Source organism: Hyperolius riggenbachi, chromosome 4 (genome assembly GCF_040937935.1).
Source record: "Hyperolius riggenbachi isolate aHypRig1 chromosome 4, aHypRig1.pri, whole genome shotgun sequence".
Lineage (NCBI taxonomy): Eukaryota > Metazoa > Chordata > Amphibia > Anura > Hyperoliidae > Hyperolius > Hyperolius riggenbachi.
The window spans coordinates 105,849,594-105,869,764 of NC_090649.1; the positions used below are offsets into that span (position 1 = coordinate 105,849,594).

General features: G+C 43.3%; 1 protein-coding gene across 1 annotated transcript in view; it reads left to right on the forward strand.

Moving 5' to 3' along the window:
* The window catches only part of SH3YL1 (SH3 and SYLF domain containing 1), a 175,176-nt gene extending 156,187 nt beyond the window's left edge, over positions 1-18,989 (forward strand). Inside the window, exon 10 of the mRNA XM_068280373.1 lies at positions 17,366-18,989. Coding sequence (XP_068136474.1) covers positions 17,366-17,559 — 194 coding nt within the window. The 3' untranslated portion in view covers positions 17,560-18,989. The remainder of the gene's footprint in view (positions 1-17,365) is intronic.
* The last annotated feature ends 1,182 nt before the right edge of the window (positions 18,990-20,171 follow it).

A 20,171-nucleotide genomic window follows, 5' to 3' on the forward strand; every position in this document is an offset into this window, starting at 1 on the left:
TTTTTCCCCCTACCTCTCTACAGTAGTCCGTTAAAGTAACCCTGAGGTAACAATAAACAAAGAAAACAGATACTTACCTTTTCCAGAGGCTTCCTGCATCCTCCCTCCGAACACCGCAACTGCCCGGGAGCCTCTTAAAGATCACATCCGCACTCATCTTCATGCACAAGCACGTCTGCACAATAGCACGGAGCCACTCATAGACAAGTTGCTCTGCTTACTGCACAAGCCATGTAACATATCTGGGGTCAGCGCTTGGGGGGGGGGGGGGGAACGACAGGAGGATATGGGAAGCCTCTGCAGGATTAAGAGACATCCCTCTTCTTAGTTAAGTATCTCATTTTTTTATACCACCTCTGGTTCGCTTTAAATATAGCTGCTTGCTAAAGACTTAGAGACTAAACCAATTATTGAGCGTATTTTTCTAGAGCAATTTAGAGTTGTTGAATCAGAAACACATACTGTAATAGCGCTGATCAGACTTCCCAAAAAGTGTGGTGATTAATTGAGTTTCCTACACAGTCTGACCTTGCACTTCGCAGTATGAAATAATTCATAAACAATACTCTTCAATCCAGAAGCACATCTGCCAAGACAAATAGCAACCAGCTTTCAATCTATTAGTGTGTCATGATGTTCACAGATATACACATACATTATTGCCCAGACATGTTTGTAAAGTGATCGCATAGCGGCCAAGAGATTCCTTATTCAAATGTTAAATTGCAAAGTTTTAAGATGGAGGACCTAATTGTAATACGTATGTGACCTGGTAAGGCAGTACAGTATAAATGTGCTTACCAGTGCTCTGCTATTTCATGTTTATAGTGCTGTTTTGTCTGTCTTTAGTGACAGTTACTTAAAGTGAATGGGAACCGCATTTAAAAAAATGAGACAGATACTTACCCAAGGAGAGGGAAGGCTCTGGGTCCTATAGAGCCTTCCAGCTCCTCTCCTGGTCCAGTTGTTCCGGTGCTGGCTCGCCCGGTAGCAGTACTTGACTAAATTAGTCAAATACTGCTTTACCCGTCCAAAGGAGGCTTCAGAAGTCTTCAGGGAGCCCGAGTGCTCATGAAGAAGGGCGGCCCTGTACTGCGCCTGCACAAGCACGCTCTCTTGCACGCTCACGCCTGTACTGTATGGAGCCGCACGTCTTCGGGAGGACACGGCTCCCGAAGACTTCCAAATACCCTTTCGGTGGGGGATTGAAATGGGGGGGGGGGGGAGCCAGCACAGGATAGAGGGCACCGAGAGAGGAGACGGAAGGCTCTATACAACCCAGAGCCTTCCCTCTCCTTAGGTATTCATTTTTTTTTTAAATGCGGTTCTCATTCACTTTTAGGTGGCCCCACACGATACTACAAAATGATCCAATTTTACAGAAATTTGATAAATAAGATCGGATTTCCCAAAATATTGAAAGCTTTTTTTTTCGATCAGATTTCCCGTTTTTATTCGATAAAAGTTGATCGGGAGTGCTGGATTTTTCTGATCAATTTTTATGAAAATTTAATGGTATGTGGTAGATTATTAATATATACACCCAAGCAATTTTCTCAGAGTTTCCAATCATTTTTATCATAACTGAGGACACATTTAACATAGGTGTGTGGTACATTGGTCAGATTTTTGAAATGTTACAATCAGTCAGAGAAATTGATTGCAGTTCTTGAATTGAACAGATATTTAAAAAAATGTATGGTGTGTGGCAACCTTTAGGCAAGCAGGTTTCCTTATTTAAAAAATGCATTCCTTATGCCTACACTCCCTTCATCATTAACCCCATCCTGATTTCTAACCCTAACTGCCTACCTACAGTTAAACCCTTCTTGAGAACTAACCCTCTAAACATAACCAACGTGTTAGCGGGCGTGGCCCACAGGAGAGAGGGTTAACTTACTGCACGCTGCTCTCCAGCTTCCTGACAGCCATGAGTAGATGAAATAAACCTAGTTCAACAAATGTAACTTTTTTTTTTTATATTTGGTCATTTATTTATTGAAAATGTATCTAGTAACGTATCTGTGTGTGGAAAATTAAGTGATTAGTTTTGTGTGACCCCACTGTGTGCGGCAATAACTGCAACTATATATTTGGAGTGACTGTTGGTCAATCCTGCACATCAAATTGAAGGAAATCTGTCCCATTCCCCCATGCATAATCGCTTCTACTCTTGGATATTGGTGGGTTTCGTCACATGAATTGCTCGCTTCCACAACATTTCAGTTGGATTTAGATCAAGACTTTGACTTGGCCATTCCAGAATTCTTTAATGTGTACCAGAAGTGACGTTAGATAAACGTAGATGCATAGGTAGGTACACATAATACTAGTTCTACCAAGAAATGTAAGTCCCTTTCTGTTTTCCTTAAAGGAATCATCAGGCAAACCATAGAAAATCCGATTTACTTACCTGGGGCTTTCTCCAGCCCCTTGTAGCTGTCTGTCCCAATCTGACAGCTCCGTTCGCAGCCGCTGGCCCGGGGTCCTCGCACGGTGCAGAGGATGACCTCGAGGTCGTCCTTACTGCGCCTGCATGCGTACGCCATGGACAACCTGGGCTTGATTGACAGTGGCGCTGCACGCAGGCACAGTAAGGACAACCTCGAGGTTGTCCAATGCACCGTGCAGCGACCACAGGCCGGCGGCTGCAAATAGAGCTGTCAGCGTGGGACAGACAGCTGCAAGGGGCTGGAGAAAGCCCCAGGTAAGTAAATCGGATTTCCTATTGTTTGCCTGATGATTTGTTTAAGAGCAAGTGCTATCTATGGAAATGAGCTTAAGTCAGCCCACCTGAAAAATACATAGATGGCAAAATAGTTTTATCTGGCTGAGGAAATAAAGCTGATAAGGTTTTATGCTCCGTCAACACGCTCCGATGTGGCTCCGATGTGGCTTATCAATCGAGCCGCTGATGCGGTTCGACAGATAAGATCCGACAGGTCCGATCTCGCCGCTGCTCGATTCCGCGCGAGCGGACAATAGCGGGGAATCGAGCGGAAGATAAGCATAGCCGGCGTGGACGAGCGTGTATCAAATCCGACGCACGCACGGATGAGCGGGGACGCGGAAGAGGCGATCCGGCAGCTAATCGAGCCGCTGGATCGCTCCGTGTAGACTGAGCATTAGAGCTGAGAAGTTTCAGGGTTTTGTTTTGCTGCTGCTGCATAGAGCCTCTTGCACACTATATGTGATTCTGATTTTTTTATCTGATCCGGTTTTTGATTCCGATTAAAAAACGTATAAAAATCGGAATCACGTGTAGTGTGTAAGAGGCCTAAAGCAGATTTTACATCAGACTGCCATAGTTGCTAAGTAGAATTCAATCTTAAAAATGCAGCCTTTAACCGTTATGATTATTTCCAGATTTAGGGTCTAAAAGCCATGCATTTTTTTCACAAGCTTTTTAGACCCTAAAAACAAGGAAAAAAATACCAGAGAGAGATCTGCAGCAGCTCCTGCATATACGGTAACTCACTCAGGCATGGGATTACCACTCTGAGCTGTGGATTTCTGTCCCAAGCCTGACTCACGATTGCCGCTAAGGAGATTAAACTGAAAATACAAATGTAAGGGGCTGTTTTGTGTTAGTAATGTTTTATTTACCATAGTACTACACATACCCAAAACCAGAACAGGTTGGATAAGGTTTATATTTTTGAATGCAGTGGTTTTTCTCTCTCCAAATGTAAGGCTCCTCATTGGAACCAGAAAGTTCTGTCTTGACTTCATCCATGCATGAGACATTTTTTTTCAGTATCCTTCTAGTTTGTCCATTTGTCCATATGATCTACTGCAAACTGTACTGTAGAGGGCCAGCAATACTTTTGGTGACTAAAAGTAGCTTTCCCCTTTGCTACCCTGCCATACACTCCATTTCTGTTTTGTGTTTTCTTGATGGTAAATCTGAGATGAGAGAGGCCTTTAGTTGCTTAGAAGTTACCCTGAGTTCCTTTGTAACCACTCAACACACCTTGGAGTTATCGTTGATGGTCAACCGCTTCTGTGTAGGGTAATAATCCTCCCAAACTTCTTCCTTTTGTACAGTGTGTCCAAACTTTTTACAGGTTTATGGGCATCAACAACTATTTTTCTGAGGTCCTCAGGCACCTCCTTTGTTTGAGCCATAATACACATCCACAACAAATGTCCAAAATACCGGATGAGTGGCATGCTGTCCTAGTTAAACATTAACTGTTATAATTTGAAACAGCTGTCGACCTCTTGGCACCTGATTCTATACTTCTCCCATGGGATCGTGAGTTAATGTGCCTACTATTAATTCATGGAATTTCAACTTTGAAGAAATAAAAGGAATGTTTTTTGTTTGGATGTGTCCTGATACTATGATTAGCTATGGTTGGCTGTTTCTCGTGGAGGCACTCCTTGTGGCTTGATCAGGCTTGTGCGCTGTTGTCCACAAATGTGTTGCATACATGATCAGGCATTCTGCATCCCATTATTTAGATAGAACTGGGACTCTCACTCACACCTGATTTCCATTACACTGACTGAAAACACTAGATTCTGATTTCACCTTGAAAGAAGATGATTAATCTAAGGATTGACTTACTTTTTCCACACATAGATCTGTTTTTGGAAGTGAATACATACATAACCAAATATAATTAATATTGCTTCATTTGTTTAAAGCAAATCTGTAGTGAAAAAAGTCAGATACTTACCTGGGGAAAGGGAAGACTCTGGATCCTCAAGAGTCTTCCTGTTCCTCCCTTGGACCCATATGCTACCGGTATTAACTTTTTCTCCTGAGTTTTCTAGGTTATACAGTATTTTCACAACTTGTAATAAAAATGCCATTTAAGCCACCAGTAAACGAGAAAATACCCAAAAATATTTTGATGGAACTTTATCATCAACGTTTTGGTACATTTTCAATTGCAAAGTGCCAAAAAATGATTTTTAATACAAGATGAAAAATGATCTTCCAGGAGAAAACTCAGAAGAAAAAGTGAATTGCATATGGACCTTGGTGTCCTGGTTCCAGTACTGTCACCTTCGTTCAAATTTATTGCCTCTGGGAGTCCTTGTAAGGCATCAGCCCTCCTGTCCCCGAGTGTGCGCACTTGGGCACGATCGCGCATACATAGTACTGTAGCTGCCCGTCTTCGGGAGCGCTTGGTGACATAAGTGCTCCAGAAGACTTCCGAGGGCTCATGGAGGTGTATTGACCAGTTGGTCGGATAGCTCTAACCAGGGCTGTGAAGTCGGAGCAACTTTGGGAACCTGGAGTCGGAGTCGTGGTTCCATAAACTGAGGAGTCAGATGATTTCTGTACCAGCTCCACAACCCTGGTAAGTTTTAGAGACTAAAGAGTTGGGGTCGAGGAGGCGGAGCAGTTTTGGGTACCTGGAGTCGGAGTCGGTGGTTTCATAAACTGAGGAGTTGGATGATTATTGTACCGACTCCACAACCCTGGCTTTAACAGGGGTTACAGCACTGGAGGCAGGAACGAAAAGGCTCTTTAGGATCCAGAGCCTTCCCTCTTCATAGGTAAGTATCGCACACATTTTTATTTATTTTTTTTATTTTTTTGCACTTCAATTTTACTTTAACCTGTTGTTTTTTTTTTTTTTTAAATCAAAGGACCTTTTTGATAATCGGATGATGTTTTAGGTCTCACTTCTAAAAAAAAAATATGGAAGATTTTAAAAGGTTCACAATTTTTTAAGCACCACTGTGTCCTGACATGAATTCACATAGTTGACTCCAATTTCGCATTGGAAAAAGAAAATGTTTCTGCTTGTATGATATACAACACCATTGTGAATGTTCTTGCAAAGCAATAACAGGTAAGCAAGCAAGCTACAGAAAAGTGTGAGAAGCAGAACCCAGATTGTGCAGGCCAGTGAGTTCCATAAATCTCTGCATTCATAATGCCAATAAATGTCACAAGTGCCATTTTAATGGCGTTGGGCAATTTGTTATTAGGTTATTTGCTTGTACAAGTAATTGCTACAACATGGTAACTTTATTTGCAATTAAAAAGTCTTCCTTGTCCATAAACTGCTAATTCCACAAAGTCCAGTGCACAGTCTGTGCAGAGTCCCGGCACACAGGAACAAAATATACCGCTTGTTCCCAATTATCTGCAGCTGCTGGCAGATGGGGAAGCAATCCTATCCACAGAAAACTGAAACACTGCGCAGTTTGGTTCCGTACCTCAGAATATTTATTGGAGCTTATTAATAACGGGACAATCAGGCTGTTTACCTGAAAAATGTAGAATTTTTCCTTTTTAAGTATCTACATTTACTTATTGACACATTTACAAAGGGGTGATAAGATTCAAATAGCAGCTGTGTACAGAGTGATCAGCATTTCTGAGAAAAGAGTCAGTCTATGGCCTCACTTCAGAGCGACATTCCATGCTACAATGCCACACACTACAGTGCACCGTCTATGCTACATTCACAGAGTGAACGGTGCAGTTTAACTGCATGCGGCATCCCAACGCAGTGCATGCAGGCTGTTACTGCACAGAGCATGCAGTGAAGCATACTTTTCAATGACTGTGTGCTTCACTGTATGCGACATAACGTACAGATAATATGTGGTGCGACTTTCCCTTTGTGCAATGCCCACTGTAAATCTAGCCTAAAGGTGTGTACGCACCATGTAATTTTCACTTCAGATCAGATCGATATGCAGATCTGACATTGAACGGATAGGGAAGAAAACTAGTAAACACAGGGATTTTATTTTTAAATTCATATCATCTTTCCAAATGGTTATTGATCAAAAATGAATTGAAAGGACATTCATCTGGAATGATAGCCAGTATTTCGATCAATATTTTTCAGCATGTTTGATTTGTTTTTGATCGAGAAACAGATTTTGAGCTGGGATTAGTGTCTGGCTGGCAGCAGGCTGTATATTTTTTTTTGCCCGATCCAATCATTTTCTCTAAAGGGAATAGGATCGGAAGTGAAAATGGTGTGATGTGCCCAGATTTGAATACTATGAACGGATTGTGTAGGTTATCTCTGACTTCATCAGTTAATTCTCTTTCAAATATTTAAGGGCTCGTTTCCACTAGTGCGGTGCGGAATCGCCGGGATTCCACCGCTGACGAAATCGCATGCGGATGCGATTCCGCGTGCGTTTTTTGCCGCGATTTCGCATAGGCAGGCTATCAGCGATTTTAACCATGTCACTGCCTGGTTCAATTTACATTATTTTTAGTGTGAAATCTCGCTAAAAAACGCATGTGCGATTTCCCCTATTAAATACATTGCCTGCGATTCGCCTGCATTCCACACGCAGGCGAATTCTGCAGGCTCTACCGTGCAGAAAAATCCTGCACAGAAAAACGCAGCAAAAAACTGATAAGTGGAAACAGGGCCTTCCACTTGTATTGGTTATGCGAATCCGCATGCAGACAACGCAGGCGGATTCGCTCAAGTGGAAACGGGCCCTTATTGAAAGTATTATAAAAGTGAACAACAGTGGAGGGATATGCTATTACTGATTTAATTTAAGGCATATTTCAATTTTCTCCAAGACAAAAACAATCCTCATCAAATCATCTCTATACAGTGACCAATTATAATTTGTTACTTATTTAACTAGCTTTTCTAGATAGATTTCTGCAAAATCAAAATTACCGTTGAAATTTTAGGTCAATCAGAAGACTTCGGAAGTTTTAGGCAGAGAATGCAGAAGTGTACAGGAAAATACTGTTTCCGCTTAAGAGTGTACATCCGCAGAAAATAGATTATTCCGCTTTTTTTTTTGTTTTCTCAATTAACTTTATTGACAAAATAAAATACTGTATTTTTGGACTATAAGATAAAAGTGGGGGAAAAAAGTCACTGCGTCTTATAGTCCAAATGCAGGGAGTTCCTGACTTGTGAATGTCTGCCAATACGTACCTCCAACCCGGTGCAATGTCAGGGACTCCCTGTACTGTACCCATGCAGAAGAGGACACAGGGGGACAGGGACGGATCTAGACCAAGTTGCCCCAAGTTGCGCCTGGGGCAAGGTCAGGTTTTGGCGCCTAAACTGCCATTCCCCATCCACATTTTGCCGCCTTTTTAAGAATTCAGCAAACTGCGCCTGGGGCAAGAAACCCGCTTGCCTCCCCCCCCCCCCCCTAGATCCGTCCCTGCAGGGGGACACAATGGGGGCACAAAGGGGCATTGAGGAAGACACAAAGGGGCATAAAGAAGGACACAAAGGGGCATAGAGGCGGACACAAAGGGGCATAGAGGAGGACATGAGAACAGAGGCAGACACATAGGGACATAGGAGGACACAAGGGGGACAGAGGAGGACATGGAAACACAAGAGATACAAGGGGCCATGAAGTACAAAGGGGGCATAATCCACAAGATGCCCCTTCACCAGGTTAGTATGGATTTTCTTCCCCTGTTTTTTTTTCCTCTAAACCTTATGGTCAGACGCAGCTTATAGTCTGAAAAATACGGTAATATTATGTAGAAATTGGAGATTCTGTTCCCACGGAATTCCGCAGAATCGGAAAGACACTTATTTGACAGCAGAAATGTTGTCGAAATAGGCATTTCTGACCATCCCTGTACATGAGGCCCTGTGCTACTATTTTAGCTCTCTCTCCAGAAGACCATTGTCTGCTAAATGTGTCACCAGTATTTCATAGCTAAAGAGGTGATCCTTTGAGGGAAGAGTAGTAAAGGAGGAATGGGTGGACATCATTTAAGCCTAAAAGCTCACGCCGCACAAAAATATTAAAAAGACAGCTTTCAAAGCAAAGAAGAAAACCATTAAAACATGAAGACATGATGCAGCTGTAACATATCAGCATTTATCATGTTTAATAGGCTTTCTTCAAAGTATTTAGACTCAGGTTCACAGAACCAATGAACAGCTGGGGATTAAAACTCCTTTATATATAGCCAACAGCCAGGGCACCATGAAGCACCCCTGCAGAGCAGGACTTGAAATAAATACCGCTCCACAGCCTACTAGGTTCACTTTGGTTATTAAGGCCGAGCGGACTGACAACTTCTGACTGATATGAAACCGATCACATTGAAGTGAAGGCTGTTCCCCATTACCACCCCATGGGGAATCTGCACAGATTCCAGGCCTAGAAATTGTAGGCACTTAGAATTGCTATTATGCACATTCCCCACATGTTTGATCCGCCTAACATATCCATTGCCAGTTGTGATCAATCTAACATGTTTGTAAAATCACTCATTGCTGAGATGCTTACTTTCCACAATGAAGAGACAGTGATACAGGCACAAGAGCATGCAAACCACAATCTTATAGCAACAAAGTGTTTTACCACCACAAATACTTGCCTTCCCCCTCCTCGCTTTAATTGCACATTCTACCAATAGCTGGGAATTGCAGTTGCAAATGCTAATTGGTTGACTACTGTAAAGCAGTTTGTCTGGTTGTCCATGCTAAATTCACTGGAGACCTACAGTGGCTTGCAAAAGTATTCGGCCTCCTTGAAGTGTTCCACATTTTTCAGATCTTGCCACAGATTCTCGATTGTATTTAGATCTGGACCTTGACTAGGCTATTCTAACACATGGATATGTTTTGTTTTAAACCATTCCATTGTTGCCCTGGCTTTATGTTTAGGGTCATTGTCCTGCTGGAAGGTGAACCTCCGCCCCAGTCTCAAGTCTTTTGCAGACTACAAGAAGTTTTCTTCCAAGATTACCCTGTACTTGGCTCCATCCATCTTACCATCAACTCTGACCAGCTTCGCTGTCCCTGCTGAATAGAAGCACCCCCAAAGCATGATGCTGCCACCACCACATTTGACAGTGGGGGTGGTGTGTTCAGAGTGATATGCAGTGTTAGTTTTCCACCACACATAGCGCTTTGCATTTTGGCCAAAAAGTTCCATTTTGGTATCATCTGACCAATGCACCTTCTTCCACTTGTTTGCTGTGTCCCCCACATGGCTTGTGGTAAACTGCAAACGGGACTTCTTATGCTTTTCTGCTAACAATGGCTTTCTTCTTGCCACTCTTCCATAAAGGCCAACTTTGTGCAGTGCATGACTAATAGTTGTCCTATGGACAGATTCCCCCACCTGAGCTGTAGATCTCTGCAGCTCGTCCAGAGTCACCATGGGCCTCTTGACTGCATTTCTGATCAGCGCTCTCCTTGTTCGGCCTGTGAGTTTAGGTGGACGGCCTTGTCTTGGTAGGTTTACAGTTGTGCCATACTCCTTTCATTTCTGAATGATCGCTTGAACAGTGCTCCGTGGGATGTTCAAGGCTTTTAAAATCTTTTTGCAGCCTGCCTGCTTTAAATTTCTCTCTCTCATTAGCACTCATCAGGCAATGTCTATTGGCAACTGACTGCACTCATACCAAAGGGGGCTGAATAGTTATGCACACTCCACTTTGCAGTTATTGATTTGTAAAAAAAATGTTTGGCATCATGTATGATTTTCGTTCCACTTCTCAATTGTACACCACTTTGTATTGGTCTTTCACGTGGAATTCCAATAAAATTGTTTCATGATTGTGGCAGTAATGTGACAAAATGTGGAAAACTTCAAGGGGGCCGAATACTGTTGCAAGCCACTGTATATATTGCCAAGAGTTGGCACTTTCCAGAAGGTGAGAAGAGGTTAAAGAGACACTGAAGCGAAAAAAAATTATGATATTATTTGTATGTGTAGTACAGCTAAGAAATAAAACATTAAGATCAGATACATCAGTCTAATTGTTTCCAGTACAGGAAGATTTAAGAAACTCCAGTTGTTATCTCTATACAAAAAAGCCATTAAGCTCTACAACTTTCAAAGTCGTGGAGAGGGCTGTTTTCTGACTTTTATTATCTCAACTGTTAGTTAATTTTTTACTTTTCCTCTGCCAGAGGAGAGGTCATTAGTTCACAGACTGCTCTGAAAGAATCATTTTGAATGCTGAGTGTTGTGTAATCTGCACATATTAGAGAATGATGCAATGTTAGAAAAAAACACTATATACCTGAAAATAAAAATATGAGAATATTTTCTTTGCTGCTAATCTTCTAGTAATTATTCATAGTACACAACCAATTCATTATATCATATTTTTTTTTTTCGCTTCAGTGTCTCTTTAAGATAACTTGAGTTTAAGTTAGAATAATTATTCAATACAGACCAGTTGTTAATACTGTCACAACCCTAATTATTTCAGGCATGGTATGAAACTGAAAATTATATTTTTCCTCTGAAACATTAAACACAGCAAAAAAAACAATGAACAGAAAACATAATAAGGACTAGTCTACTGTTATTCCAAGGCATATTTGTTCAGTTAATTGGAGCAAATTGATAAGATTCCACAGCAATCAGTAAATTACAAGACAATCTGATAATTTGTCCTGCAGCTGACAAAGTAGAGAAAGTTCTCTGCTTCTCCCTTGATATAGCAGAATATGTTCTGCTTTGTTTACACAGCCGAACACAATCTGATAACTTATCAATTAGCTTATGAGTTACATAGAGGTTTGAGAGGATACTAGAGGTTACTATTAACTCTTCCAGTAGCTTCAAAAACATACATTTTATATCTGTTTTTTCCTATTAGTTATTTGGGGGGGGGGTAAGTTTATTGCTTTAAACTATTGATGACATTTGAGTTTCACCCCACTATAAAGGAGAAGTGATTTTGATCATAACTGCCCAGAAAATGAATTAGTATTAGGCCCCGTTCACATCACAAACGCGGATGGCCATGCGTGCGGAACGCAACGCATGCGAACGCACGACACCCGCGTTTGTGTGCGTTGCGTGGCTGATCCCATCACTGAAAAGTGAATAGGATAGCCACGCGTTTTTGCAAAAAATGCATGCAGCATGCGTTCCCGGACCGCACAGGTCCGGAACGCATGCAGTGTGAACATCAGACAGTGCACTCTATGCACTGTCTGATGTCGTGCGTGTCGGCCTCCCGCACGCGTTTCCAAAACGTGGCTGGAAACGCGTGCAGTGTGAACGGGGCCTTACAGTATCTAGAGAGTTGGCATAAGGCCCAGTTTTCACTGGTTGCAATGCCTTCAGTTTTCCGGCATGCAAATTTAGAAGCGCAGGCAGCGCATGGCAATTTTAGTGGTACTCAGCGCACTTTACTTTTTAGCGCAATGCACTTTACAATGGGAATATGCAGTAGACAGCGAGTGTACCATGCATTAACATAGCAACACAGGCCTTATGCTAATAGGGAGGCGTGCTGCCCCCTTGCTGTTATTACCATTAAAATTGCTGTATGCTTCCTGCGCACAGCAATTTTATCCATGCTTCTTGCACCAGGCACATGATCAGTTAAACATGAATACATATATAATCACGCCTTGTTAGAGCTTGCCTGGGTTTTTTTTTTTTTTTGTTTTGTTTGTTTTTCCATTGCAAATATTAAAAATACTGGAGCCATCTGCTCAGTTTAGGCAAGATGGCTTCCTAGTGTGTGTACATCTCCAACGTGGTATGTTTATTCATGGAGCGTCTGAGGATGCAAATCGATTCACCAAATAGCTGTCAGGTACAGCTGCACCAACTGACTGATTTTTCAATGCACAGTATACAGTTTTTGTTGCAAATAAAGTCATAGCCTTTTTATCGATCCAGTGCCTAGATGATTTTAATCCCATTTTGTGTGATACCATTAAAGTGAAGCTTAATGCTGGACATACACGGGTCAATCCGGCGGCCGATTAGCCGCCGGATCGACTCCCGCCGCATCCCCGCTCGTCCGTGCGTGCAACCCAAATCGATTCCTGCTCGTCCCCGCCGACACTTCTTATCTTCCGCTCGATTTGCCGCTATTGTCCGGCCACGGGTATCGAGCGTGGAATCGATCCCCGCGGTGATCGGACACGTCGGATATTATCAATCGAGCCATCAGCGGCTCGATTGATAAGGGGGCATCGAGCCGTGTATGCCCAGCATTACTGTATTTAAAAAAAAAAAAAGTTTAACTTACCTTGGGTTTCTACCAGAATCCTGCAGTCGCCCTTTGCCCGCCCCAGGACAAACTGATCCTCCGGTCCCCAGCAGCGCCCTACTTTCATTCTGATGCGCAGCCCTGGTCCGTGCACCTCTTAATTGCGCTCCCATGGATAGGAGCGCTCTGTGCATGCGCAGTGCAAAAAAAAATCTGTATTGTGCATGCGCAGAACACTCCCATGGGTGGGAGCGTGGGACATGCACAGCTGTGCATGTGCAGTGGCTCAACGACTTGCTAGTCGGCCGGCAGGGGTTGCTGCGGGGGACTGAAGGAACACTTAGTGACAGCGATGGCACAGGGCAGCTGCAGGGGGCTGGTTCCCTTTACAATGTATTGTGTCTGAAAAACCTGCATGTGAAATATCCAGACATGAAGGGTATCACTCTCCTTTCCTAATCTTTTTACAAGCTGTGCTGCTGGCGTTCCTTCTCATAACTGCATAAAATGCATTACATTTATCATGTTGATCACGTACCATAGATCATATTTCTACCTTTCACTTGAGAAGATTTACCTTACATTATATTGTCATTGTGGCTTTTTCTCGTGTCCACAAATCTAAAGTTACTCTTTGCTGCTCTGATCACATGTGGCATCAATAATCATTTGTAAGAACGTATACTTTCTGCAGTAGCATATAAGTGGCAAATCCCAGGAATTTTTAAGTATTTTGTACCGAGAAAGGGTATTTATAACCTCTGTTAGTGTTTCCTAGAATTCCACTACTTCTCCCACAACTCTGAAATCTCCCTGCTCCTCCCCAGACCCTCCAGTGTGTTCAATTAGAGGAGCATCGAGCACGGGGGCCTCTTTTTAGTTTTATGGGGCCTCTTTTTAGTTTTATAAGGCCTAATATGGAAGTTAAATATTACATCTAATCTAATAAAAATGTTTCCCCTCTTTAGGTAGATTGACCTAATTACATGATTCTTTTGAGCTACAAATCATCTCTTTTTCTGTCTTAAAGAGAACCTGAGGTGGGCAGATGGGACACAGAGGCATATTATCTGCCTTATAACACGCCTCTTTGTCCCTGCACCGCCGCTCTCTGCAACCCCGCTGCTGTGCTATAGCCCCCCGAGATTAGCGCTATCTCAGAGGTGAACACTGGGAGAAGGATTCCCTGTTCAAAACTCCCGCGAGGGAAGTTCCTGCAGGGTGGGATTGTATTCATCATCTCGGCTATCCTTTAGTGACAATGTTGTTCTCCAGCTTCTTCACCTTTACTCCCATGAGGAAATTTGAAACAGGAGAGAACATTTGGGCTGCTCATTGGATAAGTGCTTAGCACACTTGCCTTACTGAATTGAGTCTGGGGTTTTAGCGTTGCCAAGGACCCTATCTGTACTCTTTCTCCAGGTTTACAAAGGTTTCCTCACACAATCCAAGGAAAACTAATCGGGTTTAACCTCCACATTGGCCTAAGATTACTGTAGGTACATTAGATTGTGACCCACTAGTATGGACAGTGAGCACTGCCCCAGGCACACTGTGTTCTATGCACAGTGGAAAATATGTCACTACTTCATAAATTGGTGGTAATAATTATGATGATGAAAATGTGTTAATCATCAAATTTTGATGCTGAACAGAGTTGGAATCATGCCTAGGGGCGTACAGACCATTAGAGCCCTCGGGCATAGACCGAAGGCCCGTGGTCAGGGGGGGCCCGCCAGAGCACCCTGAGCAGGAGGAGAGGAGCGCAGTGAAAGGGAGCGGTATGTACAGCAGCGGAGAAGGGGGGACATCCACCCCCCTTCCCTCACCTTGGGGCCCCCCTTCCTGGCTCTCCCCTCCGGTAACTCGGCGGCTAACAGCGGGCAGCGGGTGGAGACTTACCGCCGTTCCTGCCTCCAGCCGCAAGGGACGCTCTGCTCTGTGCGCGGCTAGTCTGGTCTTCAGTAGACCAGACTAGTGGCGCACAGAGCAGAGCGTCCCTTGCGGCTGGAAGAACGGCGGTAAGTCGGTGCCCGCTGTTAGCCGCCGAGTTACCGAAGGGGAGAGCCAGGAAGGGGGGCCCCAAGATGAGGGAAGGGGGGGGACTTCCCCCCCCCCCTTCCCCACGCTGTGCACACCGCTCCCTTTCACTGCGCTCCTCCCCTCCTGGGGACACCTATAGACCTAGCTACATACTGGGGACACCTAAGACCTATACTGGGAATACCTATACACCTGGCTACTTATTCTGGGGACACCTATACACCTGGCTATACTGGGGACACCTATACACATTGCTACATATACTGGGAATACCTATACACCTAGCTACTTATACTGGGGACACCTATAGACCTGGCTACATATACTGGGAATACCTATACACCTGGCTACTTATACTGGGGACACCTATACACCTGGCTACTTATACTGGGGACACCTATACACCTGGCTACATATACTGGGGATACCTATACACCTGGCTGCGTATACTGGAGACACCTATTCACATTGCTACATATGCTGGGAACACCTATAGACCTGGCTACATATGCTGGGAACACCTATAGACCTGGCTACATATGCTGGGAACACCTATAGACCTGGCTATCTATACTGGAGACACCTATAGACCTGGCTATCTGTACTGGGGACACCTATAGACCTGGCTACCTATTCTGGAGACACCTGTAGACCTGGCTATCTATACTGGGGACACTCATAGACCTGGCTACCTATTCTGGGGACACCTATAGACCTGGCTATCAAAACTGAGGACAACTATAGACCTGGTTATCTATTCTGGGGACACCTATAGACCTGGCTACTTATACTGGGGACACCTATAGACCTGGATACCTGTAGTGGGAACACCAAAACACCTGGTTACTTCCACTGGGGATACCTTTAGACCTGTTACCTATACTGGGGGCACCTATTTTGGGGTACCTGCTGCCAGATTAACTATTTTTGGGGAACCGCTGCAGCTAGATTAAGTGTATTTTGGGGAACAGCTGCCAGATTATGTGTATTTTTGGGGAACCGATGCCAGATTGTGTATGTTGGGGGAACCGCTGCTTTCAGATTATGTGTATTTTGGGGGAACCACTGCTGCAAGATTACATGTATTTTGGGTGATCCGCTGCCAGATTATGCATATTTTGGGCAACCGCTGCCAAATTCTGTGTATGTTAGGGAAACTGCTGCTGCCAGATTACGTCTATTTTGGGGGAACGACTGCCATATTATCTGTATTTTGGAGGAACCTCTGCCAAACGGCGTAGATTTTTGGTGAAATTTGGTCAGAATACATGTATTTTGGGGGGAAACACTAAGGCAGAGCTCAAACTTCCCCGACAGACCGTTTACACCACTGCCAAGGTCATGTGTATTTTGCCCCACCCATGACCATGCCCACATTCTGTTGTGTGGCCACACCCATTTTTCAGTGCGTGGCTGGATGGTGGTTAAGGGCTCTGCATCTGACACAGGGGACCTGGGTTCAAATCTAGCCTCTGCCTGTTCAGTAAGCCAGCACCAATTCAGTAGGGTACCTTGGGCAAGTCTCCCTAACACTGCTACTGCCTATAGAGCGCGCCCTAGTGGCTGCAGCTCTGGCGATTTGAGTCTGCCAGGAGAAAAGCGCGATATAAATGTTATTTGTCTTTTTTTATCCGTATAAAATATCTGTCGGCAGTAAATTATTAGATCTTACTCTGTAAAAAATAGCATGAAATGTGGGCGACACTGGTACGGGGCCCCATTATCTCCTATTGCCCGGGGGCCCCATGAGTTGTCAGTCCGCCCATGATCATGCCATTTCCGGTCGCCATAGGTGTTCATGGAAAAGCAATGGGGATGGGAGACACTGGTTCATCAAGTACACCATCACTATGCTATCTGCTTGAAATATATTTTTAAGAACAAATTTACCAAAAGATAGTAGTAAGAGAGAAAAATAAATCAAGGCAGACATAGCAAAGGAAAAAAAGAAGAAGGTACATGAAGAAATGATTGACACTAGCTGTGTAATTCATTCATGTTGTTTGTTCCTCTGTGAGCCTGCAGGTCAACATCTTAAGTGTGCTGGTAAGCATAAAAAAGCCGAACAGCACAAAGTGTCATTATCTACACACCCACTAAAAATGTCATCTGCTTCAGGGTTTTTTTCTATGCAGAGAGGGACATACTGCTTGCTTAGCAACAGCATGGGATTTCCCACAATGCTTTGAGGTTCACAGACAGTAAACTGCCATAGTGAAGGCTAAAACATCACACTGTGGGAGGGGTTTCAACTCATTATTGGCCTCACAGACATTTTGGTATAAAGTTCAGTCCTGTGATAAAGTTGCTATTTAATTTTATGATTTTGCTGTCTCTTTAAAATTTACATTTAGATGACTTTGCTTTTAACCAATCTTTCATCATTTAGTGATAATTAAATTTTATGTTCTTCAGGAAGCTCAAGAGGAGATAGTGTCACTGCCACCGCTATCTACCCATTTGAAGGATTACAGCCAGGAGACCTGACGTTCCAAGCAGGGGATAAGATCACAGTGGTGACAAAGACGGACTCTCAGCATGACTGGTGGGAAGGCAGGCTAAGGGGAGAGCTCGGCATTTTCCCTGCTAATTATGTCATGATAAACTAACTGCAGCAAAGAATACCGGTTTATCAAGGTGTCATCCAAAAGAAAAAAAATATCCATATAGCGTGAAGTCAGATCTCTAAACACTCCATATAGGGTATCGTAAACAGATCTTTATTGATCAGGGACATAGGGACGTTGAGAACGGCTGTAGTATTGAGGACACCATTGGCGAGTTGCCTTTTTTATATTTCGCCACTTTCACGTAGGACGTTTGGTCAGACTTGGCAGGTACTTTAAGGATGTTGTTAGCAGCCAGTCTCCTTATACGGAGCTGACTCCCGGATTTATTTTGCATTGGGTAATCCAGCAGTTGATGTCCTGTCTGCAAATGCTGGATGTATCTGTATATATGCACTAACCTTTAATGTCTTGATATTTATTATCATATGTGGACATTATTTATTCATTCTACTACTGCTTGTCTGTGCTGTTTGATTTTGTTAACTTTTACATAGTTATTTGGGTTGAAAAAAGACATACGTCCATCGAGTTCAACCAGAGGACAAAGTACAACACCAGCCTGCTCCCTCGCATATCCCTGTTGATCCAGAGGAAGGCGAAAAGCCCTTACAAGGCATGGTCCAATTAGCCCCAAAAGGGAACAAAATTCCTTCCCGACTCCAGATAGCAATCAGATAAAATCCCTGGATCAACATCATTAGGCATAACCTAGTAATTGTAGCCATGGATGTCTTTCAACGCAAGGAAAGCATCTAAGCCCCTTTAAATGCAGATATAGAGTTTGCCATAACTACTCCCTGTGACAATGTATTCCACATCTTAATCACTCTTACTGTAAAGAACCCTTTCTTAAATAAATGGCTAAAACGTTTTTCCTCCATGCGCAGATCATGTCCTCTAGTCCTTTGAGAAGGCCTAGGGACAAAAAGCTCATCCACCAAGCTATTATATTGCCCTCTGATGTATTTATACATGTTAATTAGATCTCCTCTAAGGCGTCTTTTCTCTAGACTAAATAAACCCAGTTTATCTAACCTTTCTTGGTAAGTGAGACCTTCCATCCCACGTATCAATTTTGTTGCTCGTCTCTGCACCTGCTCCAAAACTGCAATATCTTTTTTGTAATGTGGTGCCCAGAACTGAATTCCATATTCCAGATGTGGCCTTACTAGAGAGTTAAACAGGGGCAATATTATGCTAGCATCTCGAGCTTTTATTTCCCTTTTAATGCATCCCAAAATTTTGTTCGCTTTAGCGATATGTCCCTGATCAATAAATATTTGTTTATGAAACCCTATAAGGACCCATATGCAATGTTTTCTCCTGAGTTTTCTCCTAGGAAAGAATTTTTCATCTTCTATTTACAATAACTGTTCAGCCCTCTGCAATTGAAAAAGTGCCAAAAAAGTAGGTGGAAAAGTATTATTAAAACTATTTTAAGAATTTTCTTGCTTGCTGGTGATTTAAAGAGACTCTGTAACATTAAAAAGATCCCCTGGGGGGTACTCACCTCGAGTGGGGGAAGCCTCCGGATCCTAATGAGGCTTCCCACGCGGTCCTCTGTCCCACGGGGGTCTCGCCGCAGCCCTCTGAACAGCCGGCGACTGTGCCGACTGTCAGTTCAATATTTACCTTTGCTGGCTCCAGCGGGGGCGCTGTGGCGGCTTTCCGTTCCGAACTACACGGAAATACCCGATCTCATTCGGGTCCGCTCTACTGCGCAGGCGCAGGAAACTTGCGCCTGCGCAGTAGAGTGGACCCGACGGCGATCGGGTATTTCCGTGTAGTTCAGAGCTGACAGCAGTCAGAGCGCCTGCGCAGGAGCCAGGAAGGTAAATATTGACGTCACCGCTGCCCGGACTCCACGGAGGGCTGCAGCGAGACCCCTGACGGATGGAGGACGGCGTGGGAAGCCTCATTAGGATCCGGAGGCTTCCCCCACCCGAGGTGAGTACCCCCCAGGGGATCTTTTCATGTTACAGATCCTCTTTAAAGGGCATTTTATTGACAAATCTTACAAATATCACTTAGGAGAAAACCCAAGGTAAGAAGTTAATTGCATATGGGTCCTGGAGTGTTTAGATATCTGACGTTACGCTATATGGGGATCTTTTTCTTTTGGATGACATTTTGGCTTTTCCATAGCGTTTTTTTGATAAGTTTTGGCTCATTTTGCTTGCTCTGCAGGTTAATCGACATTTTAAGGATAGTAGAATTGTTACGTTTTACAGAATGGTTTAATATATTAAAACAAATGTACTGTATTTATGAAATATGTATATGGGAATATATTAAAAAAAAAAGTGGTAGAGGTGCAAAATTTATAAAGTTAAATATTCATATACTGTATATTTAAACAAATGGAACTCATTGTGTATTTGTTTTTGAAGCAGCTATTAGATCTGTATTTGAAATAATTATATCAATTTATTTTAATATCAATGAAAATAAATGAATATGTATTTGATTGCTTGCTGACCTATAGGGTGTCATTACTGGATGAAGTTTTGAAATTGGGTTACACTCAACAGTTAAGCTCGTATTAGAGCATAGTTTGCTGTTTGGATTAGTTTTAGGCTTCTGACTGGACTTAATAGCCAAATAATATACTAAGTATTACCTGTTAGCAAGCCCAGATTTACCTCATTGTA